This window comes from Acanthopagrus latus, chromosome 4 (assembly GCF_904848185.1).
Source record: "Acanthopagrus latus isolate v.2019 chromosome 4, fAcaLat1.1, whole genome shotgun sequence".
Classification (NCBI taxonomy): domain Eukaryota; kingdom Metazoa; phylum Chordata; class Actinopteri; order Spariformes; family Sparidae; genus Acanthopagrus; species Acanthopagrus latus.
The window spans coordinates 3,640,643-3,665,612 of record NC_051042.1 but is presented as its reverse complement, the minus strand read 5'-3'; the positions used below and the strand labels follow the sequence as shown (position 1 = coordinate 3,665,612).

At 41.7% G+C, this 24,970-nt stretch overlaps 2 protein-coding genes across 3 annotated transcripts; one reads left to right on the top strand and one right to left on the bottom strand.

Annotated features, from left to right (window-relative positions):
- The first annotated feature begins 3,959 nt into the window (after positions 1 to 3,959).
- LOC119018683 lies at positions 3,960 to 9,860 on the top strand. Its single transcript, XM_037096539.1, has 7 exons — positions 3,960 to 5,358; positions 6,092 to 6,304; positions 6,410 to 6,605; positions 6,707 to 6,928; positions 7,049 to 7,191; positions 8,245 to 8,380; positions 8,597 to 9,860. The coding sequence occupies exons 1-7, from the start codon at positions 4,160 to 4,162 to the stop codon at positions 8,783 to 8,785; spliced, it is 2,298 nt and encodes a 765-aa protein (XP_036952434.1). The 5' UTR covers positions 3,960 to 4,159; the 3' UTR covers positions 8,786 to 9,860.
- Positions 9,511 to 24,481, bottom strand: usp8 (ubiquitin specific peptidase 8). 2 transcript variants are annotated; one of them, XM_037096537.1, is made up of 19 exons: positions 24,362 to 24,481; positions 22,933 to 23,108; positions 22,323 to 22,467; positions 22,108 to 22,193; positions 21,881 to 22,013; positions 21,231 to 21,273; positions 20,958 to 21,129; positions 20,618 to 20,780; positions 19,863 to 20,004; positions 18,648 to 18,934; positions 18,040 to 18,552; positions 16,656 to 16,730; positions 16,215 to 16,513; positions 15,848 to 16,066; positions 15,549 to 15,759; positions 12,235 to 12,471; positions 11,932 to 12,074; positions 11,591 to 11,723; positions 10,873 to 11,031 (listed from the first exon to the last, which is right to left on the bottom strand). In XM_037096537.1, exons 2-19 carry the CDS (start codon positions 23,034 to 23,036, stop codon positions 10,873 to 10,875), a joined length of 3,264 nt encoding a protein of 1,087 aa, XP_036952432.1. In that variant the 5' UTR covers positions 23,037 to 23,108; positions 24,362 to 24,481. The 2 variants fall into 2 exon arrangements, with proteins under 2 accessions (XP_036952433.1, XP_036952432.1); XM_037096538.1 differs by lacking the exon at positions 24,362 to 24,481 and having other exon boundaries at positions 9,511 to 11,031; positions 22,933 to 23,036.
- Between the last annotated feature and the right edge of the window lie 489 nt (positions 24,482 to 24,970).

Below are 24,970 nucleotides of genomic sequence, written 5' to 3'. Positions count from 1 at the left end.
TGTGTGTGTGTGTGTGTGTGTGTGTGTGTGTGTGTGTGTGTGTGTGTGTGTGTGTGTGTGTGTGTGTGTGTGTGCGTGTGTGTGCGTGTGTGTGAGACGGACTAACTCATGTGACCTTTCACAGGTTATTAGCAGAGGAAATGAGGGAATGTCAGCAAAGATGTTTCACCTCCACTGACATCTTTATATGATTTACTCTGTGACTTTGTTCCTAAGAACTGGGGTCAGGTAATTTTATATTTGCATACTGCTTTAGACTCCAACACATTCATTTGACAGCTATATTAACTAGCAAACTAACGTCATATTGGACAGAAGGCAGACACCTCTACAGATAATATCTCCCGACATCTGCAACTCACACTAAAACAATCTAGAAGGATAAATAGCGTTATGTATTTTTGATTATGGGACAAAAACATAGAGATGAAATCTATGTTAAACTGTTACTAGATCTGCATTTGCAAAGTAAAAGGTGTGTGGATCGGCCTTGCATGTGAACAACACTGTGGCTGGCCAACACTGGAGCAACAGTTGTCTCGTGTTAATGCAAGACTATAAAACAGTTACCAAAGCTCAGATAGTGTCTTCATTTTTCTTTCTGACCTTTGTTTATCTTTTATCCAGCAAGCAGAAGCAATTCACAGGGAAAATAAAGGCGCAGGACTGTAGTTTCTCTTTTCTGACTTGTCGTTAAGTAGATTCACCAACAAAGCATCCAAAGGAAAAATCCAAATATTCAGTATTTCTTCTGTTATACTGTCGTTCTGGGTGTCTTGCTTTGCTTAAGCTTAGCCTGTCAAAGCACTTTGGAAACTACGTTTTTTAAAGGCTCCATATAAATAGATATTATTTTTAGGATATTTATTAGAACTTGAGTCGTGTTCTGCTGCAAAATATCGCCTACACGTGCATCACCGAGACTCCTACATGAGATAAAATCATCACCTTTGCATTTTCTTATTCATTGTGTGGGTGACACGAACTGGCCACTTCGCAGTAAAGCACATTGCGTAACAGTGAATACTGGATGATGTGTTCCTCTTTAAAATGAATCGGATTTATATTAGGGAGAGCTCAAAGGGCGCAGTGAAGGAGTGAAGATGCACTTTGATATTAATGGATTAACATATTTTTTGTGCTCGAAGGTGGATTGGATTTATGCAACAGAACATTTAAGAGCCCTCGAGGTAATTGTGTGATTCCGCCGCCCCCAGTGAGAGAAGGCAGGGCTCTGTCACGATGCTCCGGTGCTGCAGCACATACAGAAGATTTACCGTGGAAAAAACACTCAGTGCAGACAGCTGCTGAGACTCAGTGTTCATTCAGTGTCATTCATTCTGCACTGTGGCTTAAAATCTTACTTTTCTTACAGGTTAACATGTGCCCTTTTCTTTCTTTGCAGAATCAAACATCATCATCCATTCTATCAGACGCCTTCTTTGGATGTTACAGGTTATATCCCAGGTGAACTTGAGACTAACAAGGGCAATAGTGGATTTGTTGTGTTATGAACTCAGGCACATTGGGGACTTTTTTTACTAAATTTGACCATGATCATGCCAACCAAAGCTCACAAACTCCTCTTATTTTTGTTAATTTATTGCCAAATAAATCTGAATTTCACATCCAGCCAGCTTGGAATATTACAATTGTGTGAAAGCCAAAACAAAAGCTTGTATCAGATATTTATGTTCCCATATGTGGGAGGTTGGATCACATTGGTAGAAGCTGAAATGTGTTTTTGTTTGGCAGAAACGTACCAGACTTTATTTGTTGAACTGATCTCGCCCCGGTGGAAACAACACTGTGAAACAAAAACACAGCTGCCAACCATTCAAATACACCTGAAACCAGGAAACAATAATCCACAGGTCAACATCTGTGTGGCTCGTGTGCTCTCCACATTGTAACAGCCAGTATTGTAATTTCACAGTAAATTACCAGCAGATAATTGCAGTAAATTGACAGTATTACACAGTAACTAGATTACTGTGATATACTTTGACTTCAGTTTACTGAAAGTGCACATCACCCAGAGAGTCTCCGTAAAAACAGCAAACCACAATATAACACATGAAAATACACATTCATAAGCATTCACACATGAAGATTACAGTAATGTGCCATCGGTCCACAGTATTTATAGTAACCAGAGCACAACATTACTGTAGCACCACAATATTTTATTGCTGAGTGGCCGCATGGTGATGTAACCTAATGACAGCATTTACTTGCTTACGTCCTTGTTTAATACATTCTTCCTGCAATTTCATTTCACTTTCATTTCAGTAAATTCCTGTAAATGTACAGGATTATACCACATTAAAATACTGTAATTTACATTTAAACTGTATTTTTATGTGAACACATTTGCCCGTATAATTCCATCCCCATGAAAGAGCGAATCGAGTGCTACTGTATTTGCCTCAGCACAGTTGTGCTTCATCCTACACGACTGCTCATATCATGAAGATTAAACACTGCAGCTTCTGATTTACTTATTATCTCTGCAGACTTTATGATTTATTATTCATGTAGAAAGAAACTTTTTAAATGACTCAGCCACATTTGTAACTGTACACTTCATGTATCACAGCGTGGGAAAACAGTCACTATTTACTTTTGGATGAACATGCGTTAAAGTTTGGAGCTGTAACTTAGTCTGCCTGTAGGAGGCGACAGCAGTGATGTTGCTCTGTAGGAGACAGGCCGGCCTATGTAGAGCTGACCCCGGTGACCAAACAGCGCCCCCGTGTGGAGAATCTGCAGAATGGCAGTTATCAAATGTATTACAGCAAAAGAGATTGTTGTGCACCTCCAGTTCCCTGGCTGACCTCTTTGGACTGATAAATCTGAAAACAAACTAATTGCATTTTCCTTTTGCTGAGTAGCACTTTGACATGCTGTTGAGCAAGGCACTAAACCTTCCAGTATAGTGCTGCTGCCAGGCCAGCAGATCGTGGTTGCTGCAGCAGTAGGAGTACAGCACTTTTGTGTTTTTATGTTTTATGTTCAAAATGCCAAATATAACAACAGCAGCAGTGTTTGTTACAAAGGAGCTCCTGCAGGGTGAGCGTAGCCTACAGCTGTTGAGATGCATTGTGGGAAACCTGGCTTCATCCTTTCAGTCATTACACACATGATCCAAGGAAAGTTTGTGTCCCTGAATCTGTTTTTCAAACACTCCCGTCTCCACGTGAGCTGCTTACAAAATGAGCCTTACAAAAAAAGAACTTCTGTCCCCGACTCTGTTTCACGAAAAAAAGGTTCCTGGATGTTTTTCCTGGAAGATGTTGTTTCACTTTGTGTGACGCACATGGAAAACCACTTGTTTTCGTATATGAATAGAGAAATGTGCCCTGGGAAAGAAAACCACTCACACAAAAATTCACTCAGTTTTACACATAGAAATAAAAACTCCCTATAACTTTTTTTTTTAACACTTGGTTTCACACTTTTTGTTCTCGAGTCATAAACACAGGAGAAAAAACTATTTAGATCAGACTTAGAAAATGGATCACCAGGAAAAAAAGAATGTCTTCCCTTGTTTCTCAGGGCTTCTGTAGTAAACACTGCAGATGTTAGAATAGATTAGGAATGCTGTTTATTATTGCAAAAACAATTGCTGCACAGGAGTTATCTTAAAAAATCTGCACCTAGTGGAGTGTGTGAAAGTTTGTCTAAACCTCAATGAATTACTGCTATTTACACTATGAAGATATGACATGTATTGTTTCCATTAGCTTCTAAATGGTGTTTTAAATGTAACGCCGAACCCTGAAATCCCTCCCAGGAGGACAAAAACGTGTCACGGGAGCTGCTCCTTGATCAAGTTTTGTGTTTGTAGGTTGCCAAGACACAGTTGTCTGGCTGCGGCGGATGCCTGGTGATTTACCTCGACAGCCGAGTCTCGTGAGTGTCAGAGTGTTTCACCTGAGAGCAGATCAGCACACACACATGCAAACATGTATGTTACACACAGCCCGTCAAGCACCAGATAGGATATGAGGAACACCTCGAGAACACTGCGCTCTCTTTCTCTATTCACCTTCTCGCTGGGTCATCAAACGAAACAGACGACAAGGAGGAATTTCAGTTAAGGTTTTAGTGGTTGCAGTCGGTATTTTTAGGATGACTTCTTCTTAGAGGGACCGAGATGAAGGCCAAGGCTTTGTCAGTGAAGGAGTGCACATGGATGTCTGAGGAGTGCCACCTGCTGGGTGAGCTGCATGGAGACTCTCAGAGGGATGCTCTGTGTTTACCCAACATCTTCAGGTCCAAAAAAGTGAGGCCGCTCACCAGGACTCAGACCGGACCTGCCTACCAGGTCTACCACACGGCCAGAGAGCTCCTGCTGGAAGTGCTGGACCGAGCAGCCGTCCGGGAGCTGATCAGGAGAGCTGCTGGTGTGAAGGCTGGAGGTAACCATCAGAGCAGAGAGCAGGGAGCAGATCTCTCTGAGGGGGAGTATGCTGAGGCATTAGCGTGGTTCTCTATCGTCCTGCAGAGCGGCCTGACTGTAGGACAGAGCAGCAGCTTTGGCTCTGAGCTGACTTTCAGACTGGATGGATGGCAGGGCGTCCTGAAGAGAAACAGCTTCCAGACCAGCCTGCTGTCTCTGACCAGACTGGAGGATGGAGAAAAGCTGGAGGCGCTTTCTGCCTTTTGCAGCCACATCACCAGGCGCTACCAGGCTTTGTACACACCTGGTCACAACCTGGCTGTGAAGAAATACAGTCTGTCCTACCAGCAGGGTGCTTGCTCTCTTCATCTCGCCCTCCTCTGTGACACGAGCTCTGGGTTCATCTGTAACATGTATCTGTACTGTCCAGAGCAGCTCCAGAGGCAGAGCAGGAGGCCTGTGGTGGAGCAGGTGGTCAGATACCTGCTGGGACCGTTCTGCAGCCAGAGGCCCCTGGTTCAGCTGGACAGCTCTGCGTGGATGGAGGGCAGACTCACAGACGTCTGCTCTGGCTTAGGGGTCAATATTGATTTTGTTCCACTGCTCAAGGACCCGACATCGTCTCCAGTCAGACCACATCAGCGGGAGACACCTGAGGGTTCCCCGTCTCATCTCCAAGGCTGGACCGGACCTGCTCTGTTTCCTGTGTCAGACCCGAAGGGATCAGAGGTAGACTTGTTCCTCCCAGGCCTCTGGGCGACGCTACACATCATCTGCATCAACACATTCGTGCTCCACACGCTGCAGATCCAGGGCTCAGACAGGCAGGTCCACCTGACCGAGTTCACCAGGGCTCTGGCCTCTCAGCTGGCTGTGGACAGCAGCATCACCGTGCCGGCTCTGCCACCACTGAACAGCACTTCATACCAAGAGACGAGGTCTTCTAAGAGAAGGTTAGTGTTGCAGTTCGTTCTAGTGTTTCAGTTTGAGCTAAATATAGCATCACAGTACTGGATCCTGAAGAAACAACAAATCAAACAGAAGCAGATGTACGCTGAGGACTTTCTATTTTTGGAAGAGCTTCACCTCTGAAAATACATCAAGGCTCCGATTTGGTTATTTTCTTTGCAACTCCGGCTGAATTCAATTTAATGTGACTGTTCAGGTTCATCTGCAACAAGCTGAGCAAGAAACGTGTCACTAATCTCGGTCAAGTTTAGATTTCTGCGTAGAGCCCGAAGGGTATTAAAAGACGACACCCACCCAGCCACAGTGTGCTCACCCTGCTACCAGCTGACCACAGAGCAGCTTCATGACCCAGGCTGTGAGTCCTCAAATCATCATCATCTCTTTGTCCACACGAGCCATCACTGAGCTTTTGTGAGCCTGTTGGCCTGAAACAGTCTGAGCTGATGGGCTGAGTGAGCGTGCAGGCTTTACCTTCTCTTCAGTCTCAGAAAAGAAACCTGGGATCAGAAACTTGACTTACTTTTCTGAAAAGTAACTCAAACCAGTTAACAGATTATCAAAAATAGATTAGGGTTTATTTAAATGTACAATGTTAATGGTTTCAGCTTTAAACTGAGCTGCTGAGTGCCAGAAAACATATTTCAAGGTTTTAATATTGTGACTTTAAAGAATTAGAAATCAGGATGTTTTATTTCTGTGCTGTCTCTGGTCTTACAGGACGAACACGTCCAGCTGTCATCAGCTGAGGGAGAATGACCAGCAAGCCTTCAGCTCTGCAGTGAGGCTGCACAGGTGGAACAGACCCGGAGTGTGCGGTTTGGACAACACAGGGAACTCCTGCTACTTAAATGCTGTGTTACAGTGTCTGTGCTCCACTGTGCCCCTCGTCGAGCATCTCCTCAATCAGGACACTCGCAAAGAGCTGGCGAGGTAACACCACCCACCGCCGCCGCCACCGCCGCCACCGCGGTCTTTCTGCCTCACTTGAGGGTTGACACTCATATTTTCCTGGTGATTTAACCTCTGCTCATGCAGGTCTAAGTGCCGTGTGGCCGAGGTGTTTGTGCGCCTGTTGGAGGAGATGTGGATGGGAAGTAGCTCCAGCTGTGCTCCCGTGGAGGCCCGGTCTGTGCTCTGCTCCATCCTCCCACAGTTCAACAACTATTCCCAGCAAGACGCCCAGGAACTGCTGCTTTATCTGCTCAACGCACTCCATGATGACCTCAGAAAGGTGCACCAATCACACCACGTAGCTCTCTGTGGCTGATCACTACACCCACAGGATGAGTAAATCTGTGTGTGTGTGTGTGTGTGTGTGTGTGTGTTTTTAAGGTTGCAAAGCGTCAGATGCGCTCCTCAATGCGGCAGCCGAGAAAAGACCAGAATAGAAACTGCTCCACTGCAGCAGAGTCCACCATCGTCTCGCATCTGTTTGAAGGCCAGCTGAGCTACATGACCGTCTGCATGCACTGTGACCAGCAGGCACACAGCACACAGTCCTTCACCGTCCTGTCACTGCCCATCCCTGCAGACATCATCAAGTGCTCCATTCAGGTACCTCCCAACAGCTGGGCAATACCGTCCAGACTGTATACAGGTCCTATTTTAGGTGCTGGTGGTCGTCTTGTCCTTATTATTCACATTTTCTCACAGTTCTGTCTCTACACTGTGCAGGACTGCCTGTCACTGTTCTTCGAGCAGACTATCCTGACGGGAGGAGAGCAGATGTTGTGTTCAGTGTGTGAGCTGAGGAGAGAATCTACAGTCCTCACCTGTTTGGACAAACCCCCAGAGATCCTCATGTTGCACCTCAAACGGTGGGTAGAAACCAACACTTCATACGTGAGTTTAATGAATGAGGGCACAGAATGTTAGACTATTTAAGAATTTAATCATCATTAACAAAATAATCTCACCTAAAGGTCACATGATCATCACAAGCAGACAAACTTTGTCCAGTTATGCTCTGGTTGGCTCTTGGTTAGGGTTGGGAAACTATCATAGTTCAGCTTAAAATACCTGGAAAAATAGCTGGTTTGATCACCACAACAACAACTGGAAATGTCCCCAGGTTTCCTGAAAAATATCCAGTGGTGGGACTTGGTCTGTGGTAACACCACCACCATCCCCTCCACCTCCTGATGTGAAAGGTGGCTAATAAGCATATGTGAACCTGACATATGGATAGGGTATAGTATAGATCTACTAGGCTATAACTTATAGACGTCACCATGAAACTTCCCAAACTGAGTACTTCAATTGGGACAATGTTTTTTTGTATAACAAGTTTTATATGTTTAAATATGAATATGCAAATGGGGGATGTCTAACTTAATGTTTAATGGACCTTAATGTGATTTTTGGACATTTTCTTTTCAGTAGTCTGACAGGAAACAACAGAAAGAAATGTTAGTCACAAGCTTCATTCTCACCTCCTGGCATACACCATCTGCACATCATCTGGTTACTGAGAGCGGTCAAAGAGAGAACGCCACACACGACAATAATAATTATATTTTGGTGACATCCTAATTATAGATGATCTAACTGTTAAGTTAACATTAATTAAGTTATGGGCCATTACAAATAAAAAGGTAACTAAGTGCCTCGAGCGTATCTCCATATTGTGTCAATTCAAGAGGAGCATTTGTTACGCATCAACGTGAGTTACAGATTCTGTTATGAAGTGCTACTTTGTCTAAATAACCTGCAACATCCTGGACAGCTCTCTCTCTCTCTCTCTCTCTCTCTCTCTCTCTCTGTCTCTCTCTCTCTCTCTCTCTCTCTCTCTCTCTCTCTCTCTCTATATATATATATATATATATATATATATATATATATATGTGTGTGTGATTTATTGTCCTCTGCAGGTTTGGCTGTAAGGGGAAGAACCAGGTGAAACTGAGGACTAATGTTTCGTTCTCCATGAAGCTCAATCTCTCTCCATTTCTATCCAGCTCGGTACAGAACACCTCATATTCTTCATACTGCCTGTACGCTGTTGTGGTGAGTAAACACAACCACGTATATTCATTTCATTGTAAACTATTAAATATATTTTGCCCACAAACAGTGAATTGTATGTGGCAGATAACTTATAGGAACCCTGTGTGGATCAGGACTGGTGTCTTCGTTACCGTAGAATGTTTATTCCTCAACTTTTCAGTCCCAAGCTTTATGGACTCTGGGATTTAACTTTAACTTTTCTCTCTCCTCCTCTAGAACCACACAGGTAATCTGAACATGGGTCACTACACGGCTCTCTGCCATAACACCCTGACCCAGACATGGCACTGTTTTGACGACTCAGCAGTCAGAGAGGTACAGGACAGCCTTGTGCAGTCTCCAAACACCTACATGCTGCTCTACAGCCGCAAGCCGTTTCAAAAGCCAAAGATCAGCGGACTCTGATCAGCCCAGCCGGACTTCAACTTCCTTTTTATCTCTTTGATTTGATACGTTTCGAGACCTTTTAAACGGCGAGTCCGACATCAGTGAGGTAATCTTTTAAAGTTATATGCTATAATCTTTAAATAAATGTAAAGATTGTTGACTTGACACTCATTTGTTTGTCATTATTAGAGTAACTGTTTGTGTGTATTGTTAAAACACCATGTTGTCTTTGTAGCAGATATACACTGCACAACTAAAGTTCATTTTTATAATTCCATTATTTTCCCACTTAACAGATTAAAACTGAGTCTGTAACTGTCAAAAAATGTTTAAAATGCTCATCGCAAATATCCCAAAGTGACATCTTGACATCGCTTCTTTGTCCAACAGTCAAAAACCAGCAAATGTTTGACATTTTTGCTTGACAATCCAACAATCAATTTTCCACTAGAGCTGCAATGATGACCAGTCATCGATTGTCAGCTACTTTGATGATTGATAAATCAGTTTGTGGGATTGGTATTTTTAGGGAAATCCCTCCCTTTCACTCCTCTTTGACAGTAAACTGACTCTTTATGGGTTTCGAAAACACTGATCGATATTTGTCACCATTTCCTGACATTCTACAGACCAAACAACTGATTAATAATCAAGAAAATAATCGACAGATGAATTAACAATGAAAATAATCATTTTAACAGCCCTGTAGCTGATTCATCCTCAAACATTCAGACACAAACACATTAATTTGAAGCAGTTTTAATAAATAGTCATATGAGTTGTTTGAGGTTAATATAATCGTTATATCTGAAACAAATATATTTTTTTAAAGAGCATTAAGAAATAAAATCAACATGTACAAGTATAAAGAAAACAGATTATGATCTCATGCCAGGCCATAAAACTGCCACCTCACATCTCCATGGTCCATTCAGAAACAAACATTACCAGTATACTTTGTGCTGGCTCTCGTCAGTCTGTGGGTCAGTCAGCAAGTCAGGCAGCAAATGTCGACACTAACGCACTCGTGGAAGTGATTAAGGTCAATTTCACAAATCTTCATATTCTTCCGGGTCAGTACTGAACACAGAAATCAAATTAATCAGATCACAGTTCCCTCAAAACCAGCCGAGAAGGAAGTCCGGTAATTTTTCCTCTAAATAGTTTTTGGGTTTGAGTATAAGAATGTAAAGAGTTAAGTATGTTTAACAGAGTGAATTCAACAACAATCTTTATAGAAGCAGGTTCTGTCATCGGCTGAGCGGAGCGCGGCGGACAAGATCTCAGCATCCGTCTCGTTTTAAAGCTTTCTGAGTCGAGTGTTAACGTCTGCTGTTCAACACATGTTCTACAGAAACAACTTAGACTGATTGCATATTGTGTAAGTGCAAGAATGTGGCTAATATGAACAATCTCAATTCTCTCTTTAGAAAGAATGCAAAATTCAACAGTCACAGTCTCTTCCATCCATTGTGAGATCATGTTAAATATTAGAAGGCTATAGAGTTAAACCCCTAGAACTCATGGATGATTATGATGATGCTATGATGGCTGCTACTTTCAAGAAAAAAGAAAAAAGAATAATTTGGTCACTTAACAGATAAACACCTTGTCCTCGAGTATTTACATGTTTCAATGTGCAACATCAGCATTGGTAAGTATGTACATGGCGTCTAACTGTTAACCCTTGTGTTCACACAGTACGAGAAAGCTGTTCTGCGATACGGCAACAGAAAAGACAGTGAAGAGCGTCTGAGCCAGCTGTCAGCCCTACAACACAACCATCGAGGTCTAGAAATCAGAGCAGAAGTAAATCATAGTCTCTAGATTAATCAGTAATACGAACAGACGGCAGGTTTTAGGTATAGTGTCCTCTAGTAGCTGAAGCATCGCACAGTGTGCCTGTGCCTTCCTCCGACACGCGACAGACGGGCTCTCACAGCCAGTCGCTCCACAACGTCCTCACGTGCAAAAACACGACTAGTCAACCCGCGACTAAGTGCGGCAGGTCCTCTGAGCTGTGATTTTGAAAAGAAAAAGAAACCTCTAGGCTTGAGCGTTGCTGCCCCTGGTGGAGTGTTCTCTCTTGGTGTCCCACAGCTTCATCACAGGGCGGAGTAGAACAGGATGTAGGCCGCCGAGGACTTGACGGAGGAGGTGGAGATTTCGGACACCTCATGGTCATCGAACTTGTACCAGCGCTGTTTGTGGCTGTTCTTACAGTAGGCTGTGTAATGGCCACCGTCCAAACCACCGTAGTGGTTCTGAGGGCAGAGAAGAAGAAGGTTACTGCTTGTTTTATCAGCTAGATCAGAATTGAAGAGTTAAATTCAAACATTTACTTTCAAGGTGAATTCATCATCACACATAAATAGTTTCTAGGGCTGAGAGATATGGCCTTCAAATAATATCTTGAAATGTTTCATCCACATCGTGTTACAGTTTTAACAATGTCAAAATCAATATTTTTGACCAAATACCCCAATTTCAATATTGCAACAATTATATCAATAAGATCAACAGTCATCAGTAATGTGGATAGAATGACTAAGTGGGTAAAGTATTTGAACAAGTAGAACAGAAAATAACATCACCTTACTCATGTATAGCTTTTAAGACTATTAATGGACTGGCGGCTTTATGAAAGATATAGAAGATACAAGTACACCAGTATATTAATTTTGTTTGTTGTGTACTCTATAAATCAGTCTTCACCTCTCATGTAACATGCTTTTATTTATACCGTTCATAGGTGCACAAATAAATAAAACACATGAAATAGAAAACACACTTGACACAAGATTTAATTTCACTTCTACTTACAGAAACTCCATAAAGGCTGTATCTCTTCAGGTTCTGTTTGGGTCCAATGACGTATTGGGACAGGTCCAGATTATCTAAAGAGAAGTCGACGGATGTCTGCAGCTTCTGCTTCCATCGACCCTCATAGGAGAATCTGTAGGAATTAAAAAAAAAAAAATCCAGTATGTCAGCAAGCTAAGAAAATGCCAGATTTTTTAAATTCTTTGATATATTTCAAGTTCTTAATCTTATTCCCCAAAACATGAAAGTGGAAATTGGAAATTCTGTTTAAAATCCAGTCGTAATAAAAGCGAAAAGGCACTTCTGCATCATTTTGAATGCATGCAAACAGCACTACTGACCGTTTTAAGTGCACCAGGACGATGGGTGGAACCTTCCAGATCTCCAGCTTCTTGGTGGAATCTCTGTGGGCCTTACAGTGTCTGCAGAACACCTTATTGTTGTCAGTCAGCTTCTCCTCCTTCGAGAACAGTCTCAGACAATCCTGCAAGAATCAACAAATATTTTAATCACCAATCCTCTGCTGTCCCCAAAGCAAACTTAATTATGTAAACTGTTTTCACTGCCCTCCACATTGGTGTAGAAGAAGTTGAAGACTTAAAGGATGTTTTTACTATGATTCATATGTTCAACGTGTGACCAACCTGCAGGGAACACTTGCTGGTGGAGGCCAGAGGCAGCGACAGGTACATGAAGGTTTCGAAAGTCCGTGACTTGCGGTGGCAGGTCAGACACTGCAGTGTGGACTTGAACTGGCCCTGGAACAACGCTACGATGATGGACTCGTTCAGCATCTTGTGTTTGCTCCAGGCCAGGTCGGCTGCCGTCTGATCATCCAGATGGTCGTTTTCCTCCTCTTTGTACCGCTTCCTGTTGTCTGCCTAAAGCCAGAGACAGAGACATAACATGATGGCACAGGGGAACAATTCAGGTGTTAGCAAAAAAAAACCTGCTTTATGATCTCTTAAAGCTCAATGTAATGACTGCAGTTTAGAACTACAGACTGAATGCTAAACTTTGTATTTCTAAATTAGCATGCAGTTGAGCAAGTTCACTCTCATTATGAAGGCAGGAAGATATGAAAGGCAGGTTAACACGTGCTAATTAATATCTCGTCAATGAATCTGACTGATTTATCAATTAGCCCGGAGACAGAGAGGACTGGGAGGGGCCAGCCTTTGGCAGTCAGGCCTGAACATCACACAGGAGGGATGTGATGAGATGGAGAGAGTCGTGAGGAGTGCACATCGTCAGTTCTTACTACCTCATCAGCACATTGTCCTTTAAATTTGAAAATGAGAATTGCTTGATGGGGTGAGTGTAGTACTTCCACTCAACTCCAGTTGGAGACAGAATCACAGCAATCTGACAGCTTAAAGCCCAACTCTAGCCACTGATACAGCCTGTCTAACATCATGGGACCTAAAAAATATGAAAAGGTCATTATGTCACTGAATCTTGCTTTGGTGCCAGACTGTGGTGTCAGCTGATTAAAGTCAATGGGCAAAAAAAAAGAAAAAACACATTTCAGAGGTTAACCGCTGATTTTCTTTTCCAAATGATTGACAGGTCTGATAATGGGGCAGCTCCAAGCATATATCACTGGTGAGGCTGCAGTCACACTGCGAACAATTCAAACCTTTCCCAAAGCGAAACTGGAGGACAAACAACATGTCAAAATGTAAAAAAAAAAAAAAATCTGTGGTTAATCTGCTCTCTGAAGTGTGTTCTTTCATTTTCTAGAGGTATTTCTTCATCAGAAGTCATACACTGTACATGTTGGGTTTTAGTGTTAGGCCATGCATCTCCCATAGACTTCAATACAGCTTCGTGGGTAACCTGTACTGTGCATTCAATGCTACAAGACAACTTTCCCTCCTTTCAGACCAACAACATGACTCCCTTAATACTCTGTATTTCATCAGACACCTCAGGTCCTGCGTCACAAGCGGTGCTGCGTACCTGACATTAAGTGTATCGTCACATGTAACTTCACAGATGATTTTTGGTTTTTGTGATAATCACTTTTCCTGACACATGTGAATCCCAAAGTCAACACTGATATGTCAATCTGATCTAGACCATGATCTTTTCCAAAACCTAACCAAGATGTTTCATTGCCTAACCCTGACCAAACTATGAGTGAAATCATCCATGTAACACTCTGATCACACATCATATAAAAGACATACGTGATACATGATCCACACGGCCAAGTTGTCTTACTAAAACATCTCTTTAAACCACCTAAAAGTTCTCACAAGGCAGAATATCACCTCACATGCTCAAACATGAGGTCAACATTGCAAACTATTGAAAAAAATAAAAGGGTGCACTCAGATCACGGGCTGAGGCGGTCACTGAGCTCGCTGAAGTTTGCACTGCTACTTCCTGCAAAACCACACTCATCCAGGTGGAACACCAAGTTGTTAGTGAGACCTGACCAAAAGACACCTGTCTGCTCTGAGCACAGTCACCCTCACTCTCGTTCGCTCAACCACACAAACACAACGCACTGCCCCCTTCCTAAAGGTGCTACGCTACTATCATAAGCAATATAAACCAAGCTCAGATTAGATTCAAATTTATTGTCATGTCATCTTTCCACTTTAGCAACAGCGTACATTTTTTAAGTAGAACACAAAATCATTATAAGTTATTCATCAAAAAATATTTGGCAAATAGTGTGGCTCATCAACACTGGCAGGAAATGACTCAGAAAATAAGAAATACCATCAAAATGCCATGACACACTGGAGTGGGGCTTTAACGATGCCTTTAAAAACAATCAAGTTTTTGATGTTTTAGAGAGTTTAGAAATAATAACAATGTATATCAAGTCATCAGGGATGTCACAATTTTAACTCTAAATCAAAAATTGATCAAAATGAGCTATCAGTTTGTCATCAAAATCAAAAGCGTGATCAATGAATCTCCTATAATCTGATTTGAAAAAGGACAAAAAGGGAAGATCTGTGACACAGATCTGTGAGACACGTCTTCCCTTCTCAGAGATCCTGTATTGATTTGTTCAGGGAAGAGGGTTCACTCTGGACACATTTTTGAGAATCAGAACTTTCTAACAAACTGAATTTCTACCCTTTGAGGTTTATTGTTGAATCCATGAAGGGTGTCCATGCACCACAATAAAATGGAGTAAATGGTGTGTATGTAGCCTTTGATATCATTTGAACTTGCCTACACTACCCTGCAAAAAGCACGAGGATAAAGTCAAGCTGCTGTTGTAGAAATCTTTTTAAAGAAGTTGTTCAAAATGTTGTCAGTTCTCAGGATGCATAACTAATGATCTGCTGATCCTAACAAATTCATATGGAATAATCTAACAATCACATAGCATCAGTGTTGACTTATATTTTTTAACTGAATCAAAATTTTAATTATAGATTTAGAGAATTGTGACATCCCTAATTATTTTTTTTTTCTGTCTGTTTTTTTTGTCAATTCACCTTGTCCTCTCCTCCCATTCAAATGCACATGAAGCCAGTAAAAATCAGTTGATACAGGCAATGAGGCATGTCTTGGGTCTACATGCACAGAGAGGTTCTGACGGAGCATCAGACCAGACAGATGAAGACACGTCACACTCACAACTGCTGCAGGAGGACCAAGAACACACAGCCATTTACTTACTCTCTAATTTCATCAAAATGAAACCCGGTGAAAAAAAAAAACAAAAAAAACAGAAAGAAGGAAAATGATAAAGACTAAGTTTTTATTGTGAATAGACAAATGTGCAACAACATACAGGGGCAATAGAAGGCAAGCCTCACAAAGCCGTGACTGAAAGGAATAAATAACTTATTTATTCACTCAGTATTGAATTCATGGTGAGCATATATAGATGTTAATGTTTCTCTCTTGCTCCTAGCAGATATCCAAAAATGTTAATACATTATTTATGTCACACTGGTGGTTGTGAATGAAGTGTGTGCACTACCTTGTTGAGGTCCTCGTGGAGCCCATCCATAAGAAACAGCAGCAGCTCCTGGGAGTCCTGCTGGTCATAGCCAGCAAACTGCTCGTTGATCTTGCCTATGGTGATCTTGAAGTCCCGCGGGCTGATGCACTTGTACAGACCGGCCCACAGGGCTTTCATGATGACGCCAAACTCCTCCGCCACCTCCCCTTTATGGCCAAGGATGTTGTATCTGATGGAGGAGGGGAAGAACAGAGACAGATGAGAAATATTTCTCTCATACCTGAAACTTTACAGTTAATTCAAGTCATTTATTTTACCTGTTGATGTCCTCCATGTAGTAATTGTTGTTGAAGTACTCAGCCATGCCGGGGCTGTTACACAGACATTGCAGGATGGAGTTCATGTAGCATGTGTTTCCCAGGTTACGGAGGCCAGTCAGTGATGCACCCAGACCTCCAAACGCAGGATTCAGGTTGCGAATTTTGGCAGCTGACGGCCGTGCAATCTCCACTTTAGAATAGACTTTGGTGGCAGGCCTGGAGGGCAGAGCAGCACGATGAGAGAATACCAGACTAAAGGAATATGGTGCAGCTAGATTATGACAAAGATAAAACATTAAGGAAGCTGACTGAATGCAGTATGCTGCATGTCACATTTCAGTAATAAAACATCTGTGCGCCTCACTTGGTGTCTCTGTTGATGGTGGGTATGACAGCAGCAGTGGTCGGGGCCGTGGCCTTCTTCTGGGCCTCCTCTCTCAGGTCCTGACTGATATCAGGGGAGGAGTATGAGCGTTTCAGTTTAGACTGCTCCCGCTCTTGTTCATGGTTGGCATCGGGTTCAGCTGGCTGCGGTGGTTTCTGTTTGACTGTCGGTGGTGTGGAGGGTGGGGTCTGTGGAACGGTGACCTCAGGAGGGTAAAGGTGGACGCGATTGGTTGGGGAGTGGTAGTATCGGTAGGTCCCTGTCACTGTGTCGAGGAACTAGGGGTAAACATAAGAACATACTAAATATTAGGAAGGAAGTAACACTTCCTAATATTATAAGTTATTTCCTTTAAACCTTTTTTCATTTAGTTTTCATCTGTAATAACACCACATATTTCAGGTTTAAAACATCTGGTACCTTCATCCAACCGACTGGAAGGCCTGGTACACTCCTGCCCATCTCCTCGCTTCTCGCTCTGGTCAGGGGCTCCCTCTGTTGAATATACACACATCAATCAAATATTCTCTCATTTATGTACTGCACATCTTAGTTCTGTCAAGCAGAAACTTCTTATTGGGGGATAATCCTCAAATCTTTTTAAACAAAACTAATTTGAGGTATACAACAATGACTTGTGTCCAAGGTATGTCTTCAAATTTAACAAAATTCAGACTTCTATTACATAATACTGCATGATTTCAGTCTATCGTGTACTTCACTTGGACTGTCAGTGATGCAGCTAAACAGACCCTGGTACGAATGGCTGAATGCAGTTAGCCTGATAGAGAAAGAGTGTAGGTAGAACTGTAAAGGACATGTAACTTTATTTAAAACTTCTTTTAAGCTCTGTAATTACACAGAATTACATTACAGAAGTGTGAAGAACTGCAGTTGCGGAACACCAGCAGTCTCTGGGACGAATGTTAATAACATGCAGCTGTGTAAAAGAAGTATTACATTATTACACTCAATGAAATATAAAGGGAATGCTTTTTTGCTCATGAAAGACTTTATCTGTGCACACATCAGGCTTGTCTCTCTCAAATTCTGAGCACAAATATGTTAAAATACCAGTTAGTCGTTCAGCTGTTCACAATAACAGGCCACTTTAAAATGTGCTATTTTGAAGGATAGTGCCACGCTGACTGCAGAAGTGTCCACGAGTGTCCCATTCAATTGTTCAATTCATTACCACAAGCCATCTATAGTGTTGCTCCTAAGAATTTGGTAGTTCACCTAACGGACCTCACAATCGCAGACCATGTGTAACAACACCAGCCCGGGACCAGAAACTGTTAGAGACAGTCTCTGCATGCTCGTCATTTAATGTAAGTTGCTTTGCACAAAAGTGTCCGCTGAATGTACATGCAAATGTCATCCTCACCTGGCTCGCAACCTGACTGCAGTTTGTTGTTGTAACTGGCTTGGATGGAAAAATATTCACTCACTCTAGAGAGCAAAAATGAAAGTGTTGCATTCATATTTTTCCTGAGTTTAGATGTCTTACACATAAAAAACTTTTGGGTTCTTTGGGCTGTGTTCTTAAATATGGTCTGGTCTAAAATGTAAAATGATGACAAAAGGATTTCACCAGTTTTGTTTTAGCCAGAGATCTCAGACACTAGACTTAAAGGGACTCTAAAGATAGCAACTGATCCCTGTTGTGTGATTTGTTCCACTGGATCCTTGTGTTCTTGATGCCAAAAGCGCAAATGTTTAGCCTGCTTTTAACATTTTCTCTCTGCACCTTCAAATGGAAACATCCACTGTGGTGGTGACAAACTCCGACAAGAGGACTCACCTTCATTTCACTAACAATATGGTTGGGAGCCGGCGAGTCCAGAGACATACTCTTCGAGGGTGTGTCAGAGCTCTGCTCTTTTCCCCTCCTCTCTTTCTCCTCCCACACCCTGTTCCCTTTATCCTCCTCTTCTTCTGCCTTCTGCCTCTCGAGCTTCTTCTTGTCCTGATGTCCTTTCTCTTCCTCCTCCTTTCGCCTCTTCTCACTCTCCTCCCTTTCTTGCCTCTCTTTCAACTCCTTCTCCTTCTGTTCCCTCTCCCGTCTCTCCTCCTCCAAACGGCGTTCCTGGTTTCGTTTCTCCTGCTCTAGCTTTGCCTTCTCCATCACTGCCACTGCCTCAGAGTGGATCTGACTCTGTTCTTCTTTAGACAGAGAGGAGTTGGAGGGGAAGGATGGTTTGACTGCGCGATCGGGGACAACAGGGCCGTTCTGAGGCGAGTCCTTCGCGGAACCGTTCAGGCTGGGTTTTGGCTCGTCTGTCACCCGGACAGAGGGTTTCTTGGTACGATCAAACTGGGAAAGAGGATAAAACAAAACATGAATGATGTTTAGACACACTTATTCCTTAACGTTTTCTATTCCATTATTTATCAGGGTATATAAATTACCTGTGGGAAGGTCTTGGCTGGTACAGGTGACTGGCTGGATGCTCCTGCTGCAGGTCCCTTCTTGCTCGGGTCAAGCCCAGAATTTGTGGAGGCTGTGACGGGGAAATCAACCGTGTCTGGGACCTTGTAATCAACCATGGAAGTCTTAGATGATGGGGGCTCTGCTGGTGCAACCCCGTTCATCAGCACAGGGGCAGAGGCTTCCTGAGGCTCAGGTGTGACCGTAGGCTCTGGGAGAGGTGGGGTCGGAGGCTTTGGTTCCTCGAGGGATGGGTAGCTGAAGTTCACTGTTGAAAAAATACCATAATATCATAGCAATCAATCTTAGAAGCAACACTAAATGGTTCACGTGTAATACATGATTAATGTGTTTTCAAACTCATCGCACTGTACTTAAAGGGACAGTTCACCCCAACAACAAAATGAATTATTTCAGCATCTGGATAATTTGTTTTGGTGTGAGTTGCTGATTGGCCGTAGAGATGTCTGCTTTCTCTGAACACAATAGAACCAGATGGCATTCAGCTTGTGACGTTCAAAGCATCAAGAAAATACATTTGAATGACTCAACAGCAATACCCTTTTTCAAAAGTCATGACCCAGTAACTCAAGATAATCCATCTAGCTCTATTTTATCTGAGAGAAGGCAGACGTTCTACAGCCAACATCTCAAAATCTGCGCAACTCACACCAAAACTATCTAGATCAGGGGTGCCCAAACTTATCCTCTTGAGGACCTTGAAAAAATAAATAATGGTATAAACCCTTTTATCCTGTAATTGTTGAAAATCCAAAAATTGGCCTGCGGGCCCCCGTCTGGGCGTCCCTGATGGATATGTAGCACTACAGGTAAGAGAAAAAAGTATGTACAGACTGTCCCTTTAACATAAGTCCTGACACTGTTACTGGTGAGGAATGCGGGGGAGCTGCAATAACTGGTCATGAAGTGCTGCACTGTTTATCTAGGAACATCTACATTCAGGTGAGGCACCATAATGTGCCTTGGAGATTAGCGTGCATATTCAAAACCTTTGAACACCATTCAGAAGCATAAAATATTGGATACAAGGTTCATAAATAGATTCAGTGTTCCCACTTTGTTTGACTAATTAATTCATTTGCTTTCATCATCTTATGAAATAATACAAGAGAAGCTGCACTAACACAAACCCTGGTATTAAATAAAAGCATGTGTGCTGAGCTGCTGATACTCACACTGAGGGAGGGTGTTGATGATATTCTGTCTAGGGGCCCGAACTTTAGCGTTGGTTGTGTACATGGGGTAAAACAACAGCCAGTTCTCGTAGCCTCCCTCCAGCACCAGAGGCTCACTGCGCAGGATGGTGATGCTGTCCCACTGTGGAGTGTGCAAACACATTGTTGCGCATCACAGGAAAATTCTACTGTTGTTATTGACACTCACACTGGACTAGAATTACCTGGAAACCTCTAGTAATTACTAATAATGTGGAAGATGTCTATTATCTTAATCTTGTGTTTATCTACAATGTCTGTAATTTGTTCAATAAATATTCCACTGCACATTACCCAATATATTTCACCAAACACAGAGATTGAGTGATAAAATGAGTCCTGTACAAATCGACATGTCGGTTGTTTGGGGTTGTATTTCTTTTTAAACTTTTGTTTTCTGTTGTCAGAATATTTAGCAAGTAAGGCATTTGATCGCAGTTCATCATATGCTGAACAACAGTCAACAGCCTTGCTGTGAGATCTGCTAGACTGATGTAAAGTGATGACTGGTCAGTTTAGGAACAGCAAAGAAGGCTGTCATATTCAAGAAGAGCCAAAAAGAATCGCACAAAGTGAGCAAAACAACTGTTAATACAAAATTAAGGTGACTGCAGTGTTACACGCTTCACTTCTCAAAGCTTGTGTTAAACAAAGCCTTGACATCATATACACACATAAGCGAGTGCACAAAGGCAAACCAACACACACACAGTTACCTTAAAGAGGGCATCTTTGAGGCTCTGCAAGGTGGTGCCCAGTTTAAGGTCAGTGACAGAATTGAACCAGTCCAGCAGGACTATATAATCCACAAATCCCCGCCGCCTCCAGTGCTCTTTGGACACGTCTGGCAGTTTCGCCTCGATTTGATTCACAGTGATTCTGAAAAGTCATGACATTTCAGATCATGAGGTCAAGTTGAGGAGTTGATATTCTTTCATTGTGTGAGAGTTAATGACACAACAGTAACAGAAAAATAAAATAATTAAACAACAGATTAATTTGTGTTAACGTTCCCAAAACCACTCTATGTAATATTACAGTAGAGTGCTCTCTCACCCAGGGCTGATGGCCTCCTCAGGCACAGAGATGCAGGTCTGGGCTGGGACCTGAATGTGAGACTCTTCAAAGTCCTTGTGGCTGCGGGTGTCCATGACGATTATCGTGATCGTCTGGTCCTTCATCATGTGGAAAAGTTTCTCAGCTGTGATCCCACCAGCTGGCACCGCAGCTATCAAGATAAATCAAATCAACACAGGTCAAACAACTGTAAAACTGTTCAGTATGAAATTAATAATAATAGCAGAAAATGTCTTGTGTTACTCCGCCTACCTTTTGAGGTTGCATTCTTCAGTTCATTCTGTTCACCTTTTACCTGACATACAAACAAAAAAACTAAATGAATGCTGAAACAATCATCTGATTAATGCCTGAGGATCAAATAATACCCTAACTTGCAATGTCATTTAATTATCTGCTTTTGTTCCTTCGAAGTCAACAACCACCACAAACCTGTTGACCCTGCTGCTGTCTGACAAGCAACACAGAAGTCATACTATCAGACTTCACAGCAGCTTCTTTGCTCAAGCTGTGAGACTCTGCACTCCATCATAAATAATGGTTTGCTTTTATGACTAATTTATTGATGCAATATGTAATTGTTGTTTTGTGAGTAGCACTTCATACAACTCATGTGCTGCAGAATGACAAGTAAACAAAACTTGTACCCTGTAATTAGGCTGCTAGTGTTGCTGTTATTACTGGTCTAATGTGAACCATAAACTCAAAACTCTGTAGAATCAGTAGATTCAGATGAAACCCAACCATGTAAATGGACCCAAAAACGACCCGAGTAAGTGATAAATGTTTTCCTTTAGACACACGTAGACTATACAGTAAGTATCATTTGAATAAATGCCACACGTCACTATTCTCTATTATGCAAATACCATGACTATAAATGTGTCATGTGACATCTTTACCTTTTTACTGTCCTTCTTGTTTGTTTTCGGAGAGCCTCGACCAGCATCTTTCTCTGTTATTTCCTCCTTTCTTTTCTTCTCCTCTTGTCTCTCCTTCTCCTCAAGCTTTTTTCGGACCTCAACTTCCTCATACCTGTTTAAAACATAAAGATTAAAAACTCATACCCTATTATCCTGTCTTGCAGCTTATGCATTCCATCATAAGGTGTGTAGAATAAGCCTCTCACCTGAGTTTAAGGCTTTCGGAGAGCTTCTCAGCTTCTTCAATGGCTTTCTTAAAACTGTTTGGCCCCAGCATGGTCATGAAATAGTCCTAAGTCCATTGAAATAGAAATCAGTTACTCAGAAATAACTTCCACGAGTCAATACGTCTTAACAATAGCAACACTACACATTTAGTCATAAGATGCACAGAAATTAAGTTCACAGTTATTAACTGTACCGGTTGCTGCTTGAAGTCTGGTCTTTTCTTGATGATGTCATAAACTGTTAAATATTTCATGTACAGAACATAAGACTTCTCCTCATCTCTGTCAAGGCGGCATTCCTCTGCCGCCCTGAAGATCTTGCAGGCACTCTGAACATAACTGCAACACAGCAAATGAGTTCTATCAGCATCATGTGATTACAATGTCCTTGGTTCAAATCAAAATTTGATGAGAGACCTTTGTTAATACTTTCACTAGGGGTGCATGATATAGACCAATATGGAAAAATTATGTTTTTCTGTTCATTTTTCTGTATCAGTGAAATTATATCAGATAAATAAAACTGATGATGTGAAAGCAAGTTCCTTTCAACAACTTAACAAGCTCTCTGATACAGTAAGTGGCTGTTTGCACCTTGAAAGTTGTTTTGAAATCCCCTAATAAACACAAAAAAGAAGAGGAACAAAAGGAAGAAGTAGAGGAGCAGCACAATCTGCTTGTGTTGTCCAACATGTATCCCTTAAATTCACAGTTCCTGTCTTCATGTTGTGAGTTTGTTTTGTGTCACACAATGTATGTATGCCATACTGGGTTGATACCAGTAAAGATTAGATCTAAAGTTACCTTCTGGTGCTCGTCTTATCTGGTTTAATTTCAGCCTTTTTATTGAGTTCACCCAGAGAGGTGGACAGATACAGCTCCTTGACCCCGGTGGACACGGCAGGCATCTTGGCGGGTGTGTTCAGTCAGAGGTCACAGGCAGACAACCAGTCAGTGCTGAACACCAGCTCTGAACATCGCTGGAAAATGTCAGTGAGAGAGAAATAAGATAAACACTCTGCTTCCAAAACATTCAACAAGCTTCAAATCACATTAACTATTGAACAGATCTGAGAGGAGATGGAAATATTGATACCTTTGAATATAAAGTAAAAACCTATTCAGTGTATTCAGTCTGGCTTTATATAATGTCTTATAATCTTTATGCTTTTGAATTGTATTGTTTTTATCATAGCCCTATATTATATATATATATATATATATATATATATATATATATATATATATATATATATATATATATATTATTATTATTATTATTATTATTATTATTTTACTGGACTTTTTAATCTGTTTTACTAATCATTCTTCTTATCATATTATATTTCATAGACAAATGAAACACAAATAAATTTAACGTGCTATATTTATATTTCATCATTTTTATTCTTTACTTGTTATCTTAACTGTTAAATTTTGTTGTCATTTGTGTTTAGTCTCTATTAAGCCATGTTATTTCAATCACTTTCAAGCACTCTGAAATGCATTTAAAATGGTCTGAAAGGTGCTTTGTAAATAAAGTTTGACTGATTGAATGACGCTCGCTAACATTTAAGAGGAGTTCCTGCTTGCTTCCGAAATATTTCCTAACGTCTCAGGGAAAAAGAAAGTCAACGAATTGAGTTTTCACTTCCTGTTAGCGGTCATTTAGCATTTAAAAATGGCGAGAATAAGGATCCATTAAACTGAAAACATGACACGTTGTTTATAAACTACATCTAGTTAATTAGATAGTTAATGAGCTGTAGCCGGATGGTGCTCTCTGTTAGCGCATTAGCCAACATTAGTTAGCTTGTGGTAGTTAGCTGTCGCAGGACATGTCAACACTGACGACAACAACATGGAATAGTTTACTAGCAAACGTTAGCCGCTAGCATGTACCTTGACTGGGTCCCTTCTGGCCAGCAAACCGACATTTTGTCCGACGTAGAGTATAAATCAACCACCGGTTTAATGTAAACACCATTTAGCTAATCCAATGTTAACTTAGCTTTGTTACCTTCGGAGTTAGCTAGCTTGTTAGCAAGCTAGGCTGTGAGCTCACGCAGTTATGATGATCGTTTGGTTAGCTACCGTGAGCTGTTTAACTACAGCACTGGGTAGTCACGGTTATAATCACACTCAGCAGTAAATAGATACCTTCCTTTAATAATTTCGACTCAAACAACGTGGCAGATTGTTTGATAGCATAACGTAAATGTCAACAAAATACCTCTTTAAGATCCGTTGCTTCCACTTTAGCTACTTTTTTGACAGCTGATTCCTTATTCCCTGTTCCTCCTCCCCCTGCTCCTCCTCCTCCTCCTCCTGCTCCTCCTCTTCTTCGTTCAGGTTTTGCAGCAGCTCACATCCTGATTGTCGCAGTGCTGCCACCTTCTGGAGGTAGTTTTCTGCTTCACTGACCACATTCTCAGTCCTGTCTGCCTCCTATTTATTGACATGTATGTGAAGTGTTTCGGATTGTTTGCATTGTAAATAAATAGTGAGTGTAGGTTCAAATGAAATCCAGCCATGTTAATTTATTGAAATGCACTTCATCTCTGACTGGGCAGAGAAGAAGTGTGATGGCTTTCATCAAAAAGGGTATACATGTGTGAAAATGTGTGTCTGGAAACTACATGTATGTAACGTGTGTATCATTAGAATAAATGCCACATGTGACTATGTTTTGATATGACATGACAATAAATGTGTTATCTGGCATCTTTACCTTTTTACTGTCCATCTTGTTTGCTTTCAGAGAGCCTCAACCAGCATCCTTCTATTATTTCCTCCCTTCTTTCCTTCTCCTCCTGTCTCTCCTTCTCCTCAAGCTTTTTTC

What these genes read in the sequence shown, in the direction of transcription:
- LOC119018683 (XM_037096539.1), top strand. Translation starts at nt 4,160, where the DNA reads ATGAAGGCCAAGGCTTTGTCAGTGAAGGAGTGCACATGGATGTCTGAG. An exon ending in ACTCGCAAAGAGCTGGCGAG is followed by an intron (nt 6,305 to 6,409) that starts GTAACACCACCC and finishes CTGCTCATGCAG; the next exon opens with GTCTAAGTGCCGTGTGGCCG. An exon ending in ACTGCCTGTACGCTGTTGTG is followed by an intron (nt 8,381 to 8,596) that starts GTGAGTAAACAC and finishes CTCCTCCTCTAG; the next exon opens with AACCACACAGGTAATCTGAA.
- usp8 (XM_037096537.1), bottom strand. Translation starts at nt 23,036, where the DNA reads ATGCCTGCCGTGTCCACCGGGGTCAAGGAGCTGTATCTGTCCACCTCT. An exon ending in GATAAGACGAGCACCAGAAG is followed by an intron (nt 22,468 to 22,932) that starts GTAACTTTAGAT and finishes GCTGTGTTGCAG; the next exon opens with TTATGTTCAGAGTGCCTGCA. An exon ending in TCAAAGATGCCCTCTTTAAG is followed by an intron (nt 20,005 to 20,617) that starts GTAACTGTGTGT and finishes CACACTCCACAG; the next exon opens with TGGGACAGCATCACCATCCT.